We start from the raw sequence: 15,889 nt of genomic DNA on the forward strand, positions 1-15,889 counted from the left end.
GCTATTAGCTTTGTGTCTCTGGCCTCGATAACTGTTGTTTTAGGCATTGAAGAGTCCCCCCCCTCCCCCCGTGGAGTTGACTCGGGCCACTCGTCTGCTTTGTCTTCTAGTTCGCTTGTGTGTAGGTTGGAACTGGCCCAAAAGGAGGATCTCGGTAGCAACAAGTATCAGTATAGATGGCCTGGTATTGACCAGGATTGGGCCAATATAAGGGATAAAATTCAAAAACAAATTTAGAGAAAAGTTCTCTATGGGGTAGTGTGCGTCGTGGCATCATGCGCCTAGAGACAAAGGGGGCGAAATGACCGCCCAACCCGACCACCTTGTTGATGCCGTCACATGCTCTCCAATTGGCCTTTGTGCATGCATAAGGGCCACGCTCCCCCATAGAGAGTTTTTGCCCAACAAATTTTATGACTGATACTCTTGATCTGTACCGATACCTTAAAACCTACCCACCATACAAAATTAAAATAAATTGTAAATAATCTCGGGGACAGTTTCCATACATGGCTATGCAAGCCGTGCATGTGAGAGGGTGAGGGTGGGGGCATGGAGGTTTAAATGAATTTTTATCCGCTGTTGTAACTGCAGCGCTGCTGTGCGCATCATGCGGTGCAGTAGCAGCCATGTGTGCATAGTGGGACCCACTGTGCACACATGGCCGCTGCTGCACGGCACGATGCGCATAGCAATGCTGCAATTACAGCAGCAGATAGAGGTCCGGTTTAAATAGGGGGAGGGGCGTATATGTCTTTTTAATTCCATGTGAGAGGGGACACGACCGTACAAATATGCACGGTCGTGTATAATCCTCCTCTTAATTTTGCTTTATTTTTCTGACCAAGTCTTATCCTGCATTTGTGTACACATTTTCAATCTATCAAAAAGTAAAGAAAGAGGGGGCTGGGGATCCATTTTCAACGGGCAATTCAGTTACAGAAGAAATCTAGGGAGACCTAATTACCTTTTTTTGTTTTTTATAATCCTTCTTAAATCTTTGGGTTTTGGAGGGGTAGGTGTGTTTGAAAATAGATATTTGATTTTGAAAGGATCCAATGTTGAATTACGCGTACTTGAAAGTTGAAACTAGAAAGACAAATAGTCTCTATCCGTTATTCAGTTTTAAGACTAGTTAAGCCCTCCACTGGCTTATCTTAATTACATTTGTAACTTACTAAGGGTGTCAAAACTAAATCGATCCGGTCAATCCGGCTCTGCCCGGCCAGACCCAATCAAACTTCAATTCAAATCAAATCGAGGTCTTATTGGTTGAGCTTCGGTTTATGGGTTAGAACACCATTTAGTTTTGATTCAATTTGGGCTAAACCGACACCATTTAGTTTTGATTCAATTTGGGCTAAACCGACGAGACACCGATATGATCGAACAAAACCAAACACTGAAATCGATCCAAAACCTAAAAACCCTACCTCATCCCTACCCAAAACCACTCAATACTCGATTTTCAAATTGAACCAAATCGAATTGAAACCTATATCATAAACCAAAATCGAGGCAAAACCAAAAAATCATTATTTTGGTTTCCTTGAAACTCATACCGAAACCGGAAAAACCGAACCGCCAGATTGACACCCTTAGTCTAGTGAGAAAATGTGAAATAATATACTACTGGTAAGGGGAAACTTGGAAGAGAAAAAACTGTAGAAGAGTGTCTTAAAAATAAGACTTTTACTGCTTGCTGACACTCTCAATATCTTAATCTCAATTTCATTTTCATATTTAGAAACAAATGTATAAATTTAAAAACAAAAATTCCTTCCCCTTTCTCTCTGAGCTTCCTTCCATACCCCACCATACAGGCAGACACCCTTTCCCTTCCCATTTGCCATCTCTCTCTCTCTCTCTCTCTCTCTCTCTCTCTCTCATCTATAATCACAGTATGAAGAAAGAAGAATCCCTTGTAAATTAAGGAAGAACAAAGGCCATCAGTGTTTCTTCTCCATTACCATTAGAGAGTAGAGACCCAAAAAGGCAAAAGTTACAGAGGGTGAGTGAGTTTTGGTGTCTGTTCTTGCTCAATATACAGGGATAGATCTCCATCAAGCAGCAATGACTCAATTCTTCAGAGATAGAATTCTGGGAGAGTCTAAGAAAGATGTGGGAAGTAACGGTACTTTGCCAGCTTCAGATCTTCCCTCTCCGTTCGGCGAATTTCGTGGGAATTTATCTGATTCGGAACTCCGAGAGACCGCTTATGAAATATTCGTCAGCGCTTGTAGATCTTCCAGTGGAAAGACATTGACTTTCATTCCACAATCAGAGAAAAATGAGAGGTCGCCGTCTCCGTCGTTGCTCTCTTATGCTTCTTCTGTTTCACCTTCTTCTACTTCGCCTTCCTTGCAGAGAACACTCACTTCTACTGCTGCTAGTAATTTTAAGAAGGCATTGGGGTTGAGATCTTCGAAGAAGAGTCCGGGAAAGGAGAGTAGTCCGTCCAAGTCGAAGAAGCCCGCCACTGTTGGGGAGCTTATGAGGGCTCAGATGGGTGTTTCCGAGCAGACAGATGCCAGGATTAGGAGGGGCTTGCTGAGAATTTCTGCAGGGCAGGTGAGCTCTATTTCGCTTTTTAAAAAAAAATAAAAAATTGTTTCCTTATGAAGTTTGAATTTTTCTGTGTATTGTAGTTGATTATTTAATTTCAGGAGTGAATTCTTCTTTTTCTGTTTTTCATGTAAAAAATTTACTTCCAATTTGCTGTGTTTAACTTCTGCATTTCTTGATAAGTAATTTCTGTTGCATTCAGGCTTGTGACGATGATTTGCGCTTTTGTTTTTTACCCTCCTAACATGTGAATGAATTTGATTTCCTGTCGAACCGCTGACCTTGGCTTTTTTTGTTTTTGGTTTTGATGGTAATATCTTAGCTCTGTTGGTTGATTCTGCACTATATGCCGGATCTGGATGCTGTGTGTTTGTTTGGTTTTTCATTTTGTTAGTGCATGTATGGGCCAGAACCCTTGATTCATACAGCTATTATGTTAACATCTGGCATTTTCATGATAGCAAGGTGTTTACCTTTATTTGCCTACATTTCTAACCTTCTGATTGCTATTATGGGTGCTTCAACATGCATTATATGTTCTCTTTGAGCCATGCCCCTATGCTGTTGAAGGCAATTTCCCAAATGATTGGTTTGTTTTCGGTCTCATGAAAGGTCGGTGTCTGGTATCGATTAGCCAATAACTGGGAAAGAGGCTAAATTTCTGGATGATTCAGACAAGCAGTTCCTTACAAACTCTCTCTGTTCGGACTCCAAGCCTGTAGCTCATGTGGTTGACTTTCTGCACTGGAGTAATGAATTGCAGGTTATTTCCCAGCCTTTTCAGTGATTCAGGAAAGAAGAAAGGTTCTTCTCTTTCCTCCTTTTTTCTTGACACTTTGGTTTCATCAGCAAAAGAAGAGGATATATGAGATTGTGCTCCTCTTTTGCGGTGCATGAGGCCTTCGCCAAGGCAATGCTCCCCTTCTTTCTAATCTGCTCCTCTTGCCACTGATGTTTTAGCTAGTTGGTTAGTAGGGCTGGTGAACACAGCTCAGCTGAAGGCATTGAGATTGCTGATAAGGTGTTGCCTGTCTCTCATTTGCGAGTTCAGATGACACTTTTTTGTAATCTGCATAGCTTCTTGTGAGCTGTGAACAGCTTGAGAATCAACTTCTCTAAGTGCATACTTCATGGCATTGGGCCAACCCTTGGCCTTAGAAGATGGTTCTACATTGTAAAGTGCTGTGCTGAGTGCTGACGGTGAATATTCCTCATACTTATTTGGGACTTCTCTAAGGCATTAACTATTAGAATTCCACATGCTGGATCCGGTCATTGGTCACTTTTGAGAGATGTCTTGCTTCTTCGAAATTGGGGAATTTATCTTATGTGGGTGAACTCTAATTGAAGATGCTCCAGCAAGTATTCCAACCTTTTTCTTCTCTTTGACAGAATTGGTGTCATTTTTTTTTGGTGGAAACAGAACTGGTGTCATTACTAACTGGATGGCTAAATTACTTGTAGCTAGGTCCAGAGGATATATTGAATTTCCTGTTGTTTGGATCAGAGTTAGTCTGTCAACTTGTCAAGATATAAGGTTTCGGCCTCAGGCACATCTGTGGATAACAAACAAGTCTCTTTTACCCTTTTGTTTGAAGTGCTTTAGTGTGGAATAGAAGGGGAGGGTGGCGGGCACAGAAAAACCATCTTTTGGTATGGCAAAGTGGCCTTCAGAGTAGTTTCTTAGGGAGGTCAATGCTGTCTGTCCATTAGTGGATGCCTATGTTTATCAATGTGCAGGAGATAGGGTTCTACATTGTGGTATTAGCAATGAGAAATCCTATCATTTGTTTGTTTGCTTGCCACTTTCTGATGGCTATTAGGGAAACAGAGATCCCCATAATGTGGTCTTTGTGCAGTTTGAACTGCCTTTCCTTCTAAAGTTCAATTTCTCTTTCGACCTAATTGTTGATGCATACATTGGGTTAATCTTGGTGGTTTGTTTCTAGGAGTTATTTTATTCCTTTAGGCTGCCATTGCGTTGGTGGGGAGGGTGGGTGGGAAAGTTGGAGGGTTTTGGATGATAGTTAAAGGGAGAAAATGGAACTTTTCCATCCCATAGCCTGTTTGGTTGGTCAATTTCCCAGAAATGGTATCAGATTTTGCAGACAAAAATAGCCCTTATTTTCCATCAAATTTCCAATAATACCCTTAATACCTTAAATTTACAAAAAACTGCCATAATATCCTACAAGAAGGGTGAAAATAAGGGTCGAGGAGGCCATGGTGGTGGCAGCCGGCACTCACCCACAAGGGCAGAGGCTGCGCCTATTGCTTGGGTGACCAACTCACTTTGTGTCTTGGCACTCACGGATGAGGTTCCTCCATAGACTGTTACATTTGGGTACTTAGAGTCTCCTTTTCTTGGCATAGAGCAAGCCATTTTGCTCCCAAAATCGACATGTCTTGCAACCACATGCAAGGGCGATCAAGCTCTTAGTCAAGGGGTTATGTTTGGCAATACCTGTGCAATCATCCCGCCTCTGCAAATTTGGTCTCTCTCTCTCTCATTGTCTAGTGGGAATTACGGGGGTGCTCTCCTTGAACAAATCCCCTCAAGGTGGCAATCTCGTTGAATGAGAGGTCAGTTGCAATGACTGACTCTCAGTCTTGTCTTCATCTCCGTTTCTTCCTTCTCAGTTTTTATTTATTATTTTGTGAACGATTGTTACACACTGGTTCAGGGGGGTTCTACTGTATCGCAGTTCAGTTTCTTCAATCGATTGGAGAAGTTGAGCTCAATATCCAGTCCTTCTCTCCACAGTGGCGCTAAGGCCAGAGGTAAGAACAGCGAGTTGCAGGTAACATCTTCACCTAACTCCCAACCACCTCTCCTCAACCCCCGACCATCTCTGGTATCTCTCTCCATGTTGTCTCTCTTCCCACCCCATTTTTCAACCTTCCACGGCTCTGTCTCCACATCATCTCTCTTCCCACCACTCCATTCCCGACTCTCTCCCACCATTCCCAATTCTTCATCATTTTTTGCCCCACCCCAGATCCTCTCTCTTCTCCCTTTCCCACCCTCTTCCCCCCCCCACCCATCTTCACCCCCATCCCTCTGCCCATCTCTTCTATCTCCTCCACCCCTGTACGCCCTGCCCTCTCTTCACATCCCCCTACTGTCTCTCCCCACCCCCATCCCACTACTCCATTACCGCATCCCTAACTACCCCCGTCCTTCACCCGACTCTTTACCCAGCTCTCTCCCCGCAACCCCTGTACTCTGATGTTTTGAGTTACGCTTGTGGAGTCCGGATATTTTTATTATTTTACACTGCACAATTACCACTTTACTAGTTTCCCCTGTTACTTCTGTCTGATTGTATATCAACTGCTTGTATTTATCATGCTTATAGATTTCTTACTTGTTGATTTCTTTCCCTATATATGAAGTTGTTGTTCTGCTGGTAGGCTTTATATCTTAAATGTTGAAGTGAGACTGTTTAATATCTTAGGGGTTGCACTTTTAATTGGGCTTATTTTATCTTTTCTTATTGTGCATCGATATATTTATGTATTTTTCAGTGCGTTTGGTAGGCAGCCAGCACTGTAGTATTTTAAGCCAATCATCTTTTGCATGGATCCTATACTATTGAGTGTTTTATTTTTATTCACCGGTTATGTCTTATTGAGTTTATGCTAGGGCGTACCCTGTGATTGATGCGCCACGTCGATGCCCAGTTGCAGTGACGTCTAGGCAAGGGTTCTCGCGCAATGGACAAGTGCGGGTAAAGAAGCTAGTCCAAAAGCATAGGATTAGGTTAGCATCTTGGAACATTGGTTCTTTAATGGGCAAGAGTCTAAAATTAATCAATGTCATGAGAAGAAGGATTAATATAGCTTGTATTCAAGAGACTAGAGGGAAAGGTAAAAAAACTAAAGAGTTGGACGACTTTAAACTTTGTTATGCGGGGGATAAAAGTAATATAGTATGGAGTGGGGATAGTAGTGGATAAAGACTTAAAGAATGATGTGGTGGATGTTCAAAGATTTGAAGATAGGATTATATCCATCAAGCTTGTGATTGAGAAAGATGTTGTTAACATAATAAGTGCATATGCACCCCAAGTAGGATTGGACGAAACTAGTAAGTTACAATTTTGGGAACACATGGATGGGTTAATGCAAGGTTTTGGCCAAGGGGAAAATATTATTATAAAGAGTGATCTCAATGGACACGTTGGGAGAGACCGTAGAGGCTATGAAGGTGTACATGGAGGTTTTGGTTTTGGTGAGAGGAATGAAGAGGGGATCTTAGTTTTAGATTTTTCTGTCACTTATGGTTTATCCATTTTGAACACTTATTTTGAAAAGAGAGAGGAGCATATAGTTACCTATAAAAGTGGCCATCATAGTAGCCAATTAGATTTTTTCTTAGCTAGAAGGTCCGATCGATTACTATGTAAGGTCTGGTCTATAAGGTGATACTAGGGGAGAGCCTATCCACGCAAGCTGTGGGAAACTAAGAAGTTGTGGGGAAAGCAAGGGCAAAGAAGTATGACGATCTCTATAACCATTTGAACATAAAGGAAGGAGAAAAAGCTATTTATAAGGTAGCTAAAATGAGGGGAAGGAAGAGTAGAGACTTCGACCATGTTAGATGTATTAAAAATGATGATGGTAGAGTGCTAGTAAGGGATGATGACATTATGAAGAGATGGGAAGAGTATTTCTACAGCCTACTAAACAGAGACATCTCTAGTAATAGTAGCCTGGAAGATTATGAGCATAAGAAAAATGTCAAATGAATGGAGAAGCATGCAGGTTCCGATCTACAAAAATATAGGTGATATTTAGAGTTGCAATAACTATAGAGGCATAAAACTAATGAGTCATACTATGAAATATAGGAGAGGGTTATTGAAGCCCACCAGAGAAGAGAACCTACTATTTCGGAGAACCAATTTGGTTTTATGCCAGGTAGATCTACGACAAAAGCTATTTACTTGCTCAAGAGGCTTATGGAAAGATTTAGAGTTGTCAAGATAGATCTCCATATTGACTTAGAAAAAGCCTATGACAAAGTCTCTAGAGAGTTAATCTGGCATGTTTTAGAGAAGAGAAGCGTATCCAGTAAGTACATGGATATAATTAAAGATATGTATGATGGCGTTGTGACTAGTGTGAGAACCATGGGTGGGCAAGGTAGTAACTTCCTAATTACAATTGGGTTACATCAAGGATCAGCTTTAAACCCTTATTTTTTTGTGCTTATCATGGATGGTTTAACCAAGAACATTCAAAATGAAGTTCCTTGGTGTATGCTTTTTGCTGAGGATATTGTTTTTGTTGGAATATGTACTCCAGAATACCGTGGGGGTATTCTGGTCCTTTTGGGGTAGTTGTTATGTTATTAAGTGTAAGTCGGCTATGTGGGTTTTAGTCGCACATCGCCTATTTTAGTCTCTTGTAACTTTCCCCTCTATTATAAATAGAGGGGCTTACCTATCAATTAATACAAACAATTATTCTCTCATTCTCTCTTTTCTAGCCCACGATTCTGCCAACATGGTATCAAAGCTGGTCTGATCTAGGTTAGAAAAAGAGAAAAATACCCTGGATTAGGGTTTTCTTCTTCTGTTCTTCTTCCTCTCAACCTTGCAAAGGGGCAGCACTAATGAGGTAAACACAGCATATCAATGATTTAGTTGCTGCCCCCCTCCCTTTCTACCTTTTTTTATTAAAAAAATTCTGTTCGAAATCTGCTGGAGCCATACCTGCGATATTGGAGCTATCCAGAATTTTTGGAGATCTAATTTCTACCTAATGAAGATTAATCCTCCATTGTTGTAGCCCCCTATGCAGCCTTTTCCAGCACTCTTCGACCCTATTCCAGAGTCTTCCTTCCCTTTCTTTCTCTCCATCTTTTATTAACTTTTCCAGCCTCCATACCCAAATCGATCGGAAAAAACCCTGACTCCAATTGATTTTGGGGTTTCCCTTTTCAGATGCAGCTGATTTTTTAGGGGTGATTCCCGACTACTACAAGCCTTGATCGACCTAAGTTTGGACACTTTCTGATGGCTGGATTTGTTTTTACAGCAAAACCTTCTCAACCTGCTATTTTTGGGTACCTGTTAGAACCTTGACTCAAATCGACATTAGGATTACAGGTTTCAGTTTTTGCCAATTTTTGGAGGGATGATTACTCCAACTACAAGGACCACTCGACCTCAGTCTTAGCCTCTTTCCAAGTATTTGAAGACCCCTAACCCCAATCGATCCACCTTTTCAGGGTTTTACAAAACCCTGACACATATCAATTTTAGGGTTAGGGTTGATTGCTGCTGTTGGAGTTTTTTGGAGATGTTTCTACCATCAAGTGGGACATTCTGCTTCAACTATTCATGGCTTGAAGAAGTTATATTACACAAGATAGCTGCTGCCCTATTTTTTCTGCAATTTTTGGTGTTTCTCCCACTTGAAGAACAAGTTTCAATCACCAAGGAGATTGGTTATTCGAATTGGAGATCCATTCTCGCAGTTGTGGTAAGCATCTATTACCATAAGACATCACCTTTGACAAGTCATCATTATTTTTGTTGTAGCCCCCTTCCCTACAATCGATCTTCACTTTTAGGGTTTTTTTTACAAAACCCTGACTATAATCGATCTAAGGGTTAGGGCAGTCCACTCTTGCTGATTTTTTTAGAAGAGTTTTATAGCCATCAGAGGAGTATTCAACCCATATTTCAGCAACATTCATCAGTTTTTTTGGGCAAAAATTCAGGTTCATTCTCATGGCTCGGTTTCTCCAATTATCAACCTATTTTTTGACTTGTTCCTATGTGGCCGGCTGCTTTAACTACCTATGGATCTATCGGGTTCTTTATCTTATATTTGCTGGTTCTATTGAGCTTTGCTACATATATTGCTGGTTTTATTGATTGGCTTCTGTAAGTATGACTGGTTGACATGTTACTGCTTCCTTTATGTGGACTACTGCTGCCCTATTATTGAGACTGAGTATCCTCCTATTGGAGATCGAATTTCATTCATTATTGAAGACTCGAATCTACTAACCTGGAGATCAGCTTATTTGGGATTACAACAGTGTGTTCCAAGGTTATTGGTTGCAACTACGAACCTATTCAGTTATGTGAAGCTTTTCTGGTTCATATCCGGCTCACTTTAAGAGCTTGATCCTAGCATTGTTCACAAATTCAGATTTGATCCAAGTTTTTTGTTGAAGCTTCTTACATCCATTGCTGTCCAAATATCTTCGTCAGTTCTATTTAGCATGTGGGAGTTTATAGTTTGGAATTTTGCACACTAGTACTTCCTTGAGTAAAGATCGATCAAGTTTTTGCAGAATGGTACCTTCTCCCTCTACAAATTAGACCTGTTTTTTTATAATTCAGATCTGATCATTGGAGATTGGTGTTTTGGAATTAGTTTGATCGATTGAAAGAAGGTTGTAAATTACTGTGTTGCTTTGTCCATGGTTCATTATCCCACTGCTTCTTTTCACTTCACCACCTCCCAAACCATACCTTTGGCATATACCCATAACCACCTTGGAAGTTTGTGGTATTCTCTAACCCTTGGCACCTTTTGGAAAATTCTGGAATATTATGTTTTTGCCCTATCACTTACATCATCTCTGTTATGTCCATGTGTACTACACGTGAGGGGGGGATTATGTACACTATACTGCAGCCATTGCAAAAAGCAGAACTTGCAGGAACACTTGGTGCAAAACATAGAAGATCAGAGTTTTCACCATTGCCAATGGGTATCTACTTTGTTATTGGGGTGAGTTTGCCGTAAGGGAGAGATTGGTATTAAAGTATTGAAGATGTTTGGTTATTGCCTGCCTATATGAGGTTCTACAATTGGGTTGATTTTTTCCGCTGCTTGATCTTTTCTGTTGCTTGATTCATCTGCTCCCTACCCTAGTTACTTATCTTCAAGATTATCATTCAGAGATTCATCACTGGACAGCAATAGAAGATTGGTGAAAACTGCCTTTTTTGGAAGACATTCCAGTCCCGGTTTGCTGATCAAGTCTACCCAAGTTTTGAAGATCTGGGGTTCTCGAAGGTTTATTTGGGAGCTGCATTCGTCTTGAAGCTGGATTCTGCTACAACTTATTTTTTCCCATTTTGTTCAAGTTGGGAACTAGTACCTTGTATGCGCCAACTTGAGGGGGAGTGTTGGTATTACTATGGAGTTCTTTTTTTCTTTAGTTCAAGCTGGATTTTCTTTCTTTAATTCTTTGTATAATCCAGCTTGAGGGGGAGTGTTGGAATATGTACTCCAGAATACCGTGGGAGTATTCTGATCCTTTTGGGGTAGTTGTTATGTTATTAAGTGTAAGTCGGCTATGTGGGTTTTAGTTCCACATCGCCTATTTTAGTCTCTTGTAACTTTCCACTCTATTATAAATAGAGGGGCTTACCTATCAATTAATACAAGCAATTATTCTCTCATTCTCTCTTTTCTAGCCCACGATTCTGCCAACAGTTTTGGTAGATGAGACTAAAGTAGGGATTAACGCCAAGTTGGAGTTATTGAGATCAACCTTGGAATCAAGAGGTTTTAGGATAAGTAGAACAAAGACGGAGTATGTGGTGTGTAACTTTAGTTTTCCTAAGATAACTAAATGTTGAAAATTGAGGAGAGAGAGATACCGCAAAGTGATTATTTTAGATATCTGGGGTCAACCATAAATGAAGGTGGCATAGAGGATGATGTTGCACAGAGAATTAAAGTGGGATGGATGAAGTGGAGAGGTGCGTCCAGAGTGTTGTATGATTGGTGTATCCCTTTAAAGCTTAAAGGAAAATTCTATAGGGCTGTCGTAAGTACGGTTATGATGTATGAGGCAGAATGTTGGGCAGTTAAGAAGCTTCATATAGATAAACTAAATGTAGCAGAAATGAGGATGTTGAGATGGATGTGAAGCAAAACTACGAAGGGTAAAGTAAGGAATGGCATTAATAGAGCTGATTTGGGAGGTGCCCCTATATAGGATAAGGCGATAAGCTTCGGGAAAGTCGTTTGAGGTGGCATGGTCATGTCCAACGGAGGCCTTGGGATGAACCAATTCGGAGGAGTGATTTGATCCAGATTGAAGGATCTAAAAGAGCTAGGGGCAAGCCTAAAATGACCCTAGGAGAAGTAGTGAGGAAAGACATACATAGGTTAGGCCTTGCCTCAAGTATGACCTTGAATAGAGCTGATTGGAGGCCAAGGATTCATGTAGCAACCCCATTTAGGTGGGATTTCCTCGAGTTGTTGACGATGTCATTGTGCTCTTTTCCTTTTACTTTTATTTTTATTATTTTCTCTTTGCTAAGATCCATGTAGCCGACCCCATTTAATTGGGATACGGCTGAGTTGTTGTTTGGGAATGACTGTTGCAACTTTACCACATGAGCTCGAACGGAATCCAATCAATTTTGATCGGTTTTTTGAGAGGATGGGGTGGAAAAGACGCACAGTGACAGGAATATCTTTGCAAAACTTGCTACCCCCAGTCGACCAAACAGTCCATGTTTTGTAAATCTTTGAAAATGTTGTCAGGATTCCCTCACTGTTCATTCTCACCCCACCAACTCCGTGCCATCCAAACGGGGCCCTTAGTGGTTCTATTTAACTGGAAAACCACATCAGACCTTGTGACAGAATAGCTGTTGCTTCTTTGGAAATTTGGTTTGTTTTTTCTTCTAGGTAGAACAAATGCACTTTCTGACGATATTTATTAAATATAGTTGCATTTTCTGAATATTACATTTTATTACTTTTCTGCAAGGGACGACACAAATAATGCACTAAAAGTTCGTTGGTTTAACATTTTCGATATAGTATTAACCAGCTCTTGGTTGTGCTTTGTAACAGGTTGGAAGGCGCATCGAGTCGATGGTTCTGCCACTGGAGCTATTGCAACAGTTCAAGTCTTCAGATTTCACTGACCAGCAAGAATATGAAGCCTGGCAGATGAGAAATCTGAAGGTTCTTGAGGCTGGACTACTCCTGCATCCTCATCTGCCTCTTGACAAGTCTGATACAGCATCCCAACGGCTTCGGCAGATCATTGCTGGTGCTTCTGAGAGACCCATAGAAACTGGGAAGAACAATGAATCGATGCAAGCCCTTCGAAGCACTGTAATGTCTCTTGCTTTCAAATCTTCTGATGGTTCTGCCTCAGAGACATGCCACTGGGCAGATGGGTTTCCATTTAACCTTCGACTCTACCAAATGCTTTTAGAAGCTTGTTTTGATGCTAACGAAGGAACAACTGTTATTGAGGAGGTTGATGAAGTTATAGAACTTATAAAGAAGACTTGGGTGATGCTTGGAATGAATCAAATGCTCCATAACCTCTGCTTTTCTTGGATTTTGTTTCACCGTTATATTACAACTGGGCAAGTAGAAAATAACCTATTACTTGCCGCCAATAATCAGTTAGTAGAAGTCACCAAAGATGCGAAGTTAACGAAAGATCCAGTGTACTCAAAGGTCTTGAGTCCGACATTGAGTTCAATACTGGGGTGGTCAGAAAAAAGGCTTCTTGCTTACCACGACACATTCAACCGCACAAATCTTGAGTCCATGGAGAGTATTGTTTCTTTGGGGGTAACTTCAGCCAAGATCCTAGTGGAAGATATCTCTCACGAATATCGCAGGAAAAGAAAAGAAGAAGTTGATGTGGCTCGCAACAGGGTTGACACTTACATTAGATCTTCTCTGCGCACAGCTTTTGCCCAGGCAAGTCTACATCTTGTACATCATTTCCCTTGATAATATGCTTTATATGGTAGACCTGAACTCCATTAACACTCAAGCTTGCGTCTGAATCAAGTCTATGCCGTTGTAATTGGGCAACCTATTTAGTGGAAAATGCCTAAAAATATGCTCCTGTAGGATTTTACCCCAACAAGGTCTGTCTATAGCTGAAATGTGCACATCTTGATATAATTGCATTGTGGTTGAGTGAGAAAGCTCGTGTATTTGTTGGTTTATTATGAAATTTCATCTCAATCTATTTTGGCCAATGCTCCATACTCCAATTAATTGGATTATTATTTGTTTCTTCAAGTATATGAATGGGATGCTGGGTTGGATGAGGATTATGGGCCCAAAATACAATTTCTGTATATCCCTGAATAATTCTATTATTTTACCATCCATGGATCATTGTTATTTATATCAATTCAGCTTTTGTTTCTGTTTATGACACGAAGATTGGTTTTATCTGTACTGAAACAGAGAATGGAGAAGGCAGACTCAAGCAGAAGGTCATCAAAAAATCTGCCCAATCCTCTTCCTGTCCTTTGCATCCTTGCGAAGGACATTGGTGAGCTGGCAGCTAATGAGAAGGAGGTGTTTAGTCCCATATTGAAGAGATGCCATCCTTTTGCGGCAGGTGTTGCTGTCGCCACTCTTCATGCTTGCTATGGGAATGAGCTGAAGCAATTTGTTTCGGGTATAACAGAGCTCACGCCTGATGCTGTACAAGTGTTGAGAGCTGCAGACAAGTTGGAGAAAGATCTTGTGCAGATTGCTGTTGAAGATTCTGTGGACAGTGAAGATGGTGGCAAGGCAATAATCCGTGAGATGCCTCCTTATGAGGCTGATATTGCAATTGCCAATCTTGTGAAGGTATGGATCAAAACAAGAGTGGACACGATGAAGGAATGGGTGGACAGTAATCTGCAGAAGGAGGTATGCAATGTCTGGCTCCTTTCTTGTATGTGTTTCTCCCTTTCAGAGTTTATTACCATTTGCTTTTTGATTGACATGTTTACAAATTATCTAACGGTACTAGGAGATAATTTGTTCTATCGCTTCGATATTATGGTAATTAGGTTTTATTGGAACAACTAAATCACGAGAGGCAGGTGCTCTTTTTGTTCCACTGGAAATTCACTGGTACTTCGTAAAAACATGTAATTTGTAATTATGTTTCACGGGCAACTCACTGAGAAGTAGATGTTGTGATTTTACGTTTTAGAAAATCATGCTTGCTGGAAATAAGACCAATAAAACGGTAAGTAACTCTTAATCATATCAGAGACATGTTTTTTATGGTATGTAAGTTGCCAATGGAGAACATAGCAGAATCAACTTAAGCTGCAGCTTATCCGCTCAGCCTGTCAAGTGTAAGAAGAGTCATGATAGAATCATCATACAAGGGGTGATGGTATTCTTTCCTGGTTATTGAATTTAATGGATAGTTGATGCAGTTGCATTAGCAGGGTTGGACCGGAATGACGCACTTGGGAGATCCAAGCCAAGATGCTACTGCCCCAACCCAACTTTTTGGTCCAAAGGGGTTTGGAACATAGTTGTCACGGCGTCACCCAACCCAAAAGGAGGGAAGAGGGGTATCCCCAAAAAAAAAAAACACCCCCCCCCCCACCCCCTGGCAAAACGGGCAGCCATATTTATTTTTTTTATTTTTCTAATGTTATTGAGTGCTAATATGTAAAAAAAAAAAAAAAAATATACACTATGTTTTATTTCAGGAGTTAACTAAACCATAGTTGTCACGGCGTCATTCCCCCCCCCCCCCCTTCCCCTCTTTTCCCCCTCAAACCCCCCCCCACCCCCCCCCACCCACCCCCACACCCCCCCCCCCCCCCCCCCCCCCCCCCCCCCACCCCCCCCCCCCCCCCCCCCCCCCCCCCCCCCCCCCACCCCCCCCCCCACCCCCCCCCACCCCCCCCCTAGTTGTATGTTTCCTACTTAATTTTAGTTTTCTATTTAGAGTTAGTTTCTAATTTTTCAGGAGTTTCATTTTCCTATTACTGTGCATTGTAACCTACCAATGGAGATAAGAGAGTTGAATTGAATGAATTGGACATTGGCAGGGTTGCTGTATTGTGTTGTGAGCATGCTGTTGGCGTACATCCTCTCCTCTCCTCTCCTTCCTTCCGTTTCTTCTTCTTTCCCTTTGGTGAGGGTTTCCTTCCTTCGCCTTTATTCATTCCTCGTATTCTCCTTACATCCCATTCTATTTTCCTTCTGTATTATCTTCTCTTCATTCCCATGTTCTCGCTGGTGGTACTTGCAGCCACCAAGGTTTGAATCGAGTTCCATCTTCTCAAATCCTTTCTCCCTAAGATTGGGGTCCAAGGAACTTAGGAACCCTTCCCTGGTCGACTCAAACTTTAGATTCCCCTTCCCCATTCAACCTTCTTGCTGTGAGATATTTAACTATAACCAGTGTGGAGTTTATTTGTGACCTATTAAATGGAGATAGGTCGAGAAGAAATGACCCGGATGATTACATTATTCAATAAAACACCACACGTCATAGATATGTACGAAAGGTTAGTGCTGCGGAAGTTAGAGAAGCCTTCAGAAAGATGAA

The 15,889-nt window shown here is 41.3% G+C and overlaps 1 protein-coding gene across 1 annotated transcript; it reads left to right on the forward strand.

Annotated features, from left to right (window-relative positions):
* Positions 1-1,858: 1,858 nt before the first annotated feature.
* Positions 1,859-14,415, forward strand: LOC122672905 (protein unc-13 homolog). Its single transcript, XM_043870411.1, has 3 exons — positions 1,859-2,571; positions 12,412-13,281; positions 13,783-14,415. Exons 1-3 carry the CDS (start codon positions 2,074-2,076, stop codon positions 14,398-14,400), a joined length of 1,986 nt encoding a protein of 661 aa, XP_043726346.1. The 5' UTR covers positions 1,859-2,073; the 3' UTR covers positions 14,401-14,415.
* Positions 14,416-15,889: the final 1,474 nt, after the last annotated feature.

Source organism: Telopea speciosissima, chromosome 8, assembly GCF_018873765.1.
Source record: "Telopea speciosissima isolate NSW1024214 ecotype Mountain lineage chromosome 8, Tspe_v1, whole genome shotgun sequence".
In the NCBI taxonomy this organism is placed as follows: domain Eukaryota; kingdom Viridiplantae; phylum Streptophyta; class Magnoliopsida; order Proteales; family Proteaceae; genus Telopea; species Telopea speciosissima.

What these genes read in the sequence shown, in the direction of transcription:
- LOC122672905 (XM_043870411.1), top strand. Translation starts at nt 2,074, where the DNA reads ATGACTCAATTCTTCAGAGATAGAATTCTGGGAGAGTCTAAGAAAGAT. An exon ending in TGAGAATTTCTGCAGGGCAG is followed by an intron (nt 2,572 to 12,411) that starts GTGAGCTCTATT and finishes GCTTTGTAACAG; the next exon opens with GTTGGAAGGCGCATCGAGTC. An exon ending in TGCGCACAGCTTTTGCCCAG is followed by an intron (nt 13,282 to 13,782) that starts GCAAGTCTACAT and finishes GTACTGAAACAG; the next exon opens with AGAATGGAGAAGGCAGACTC.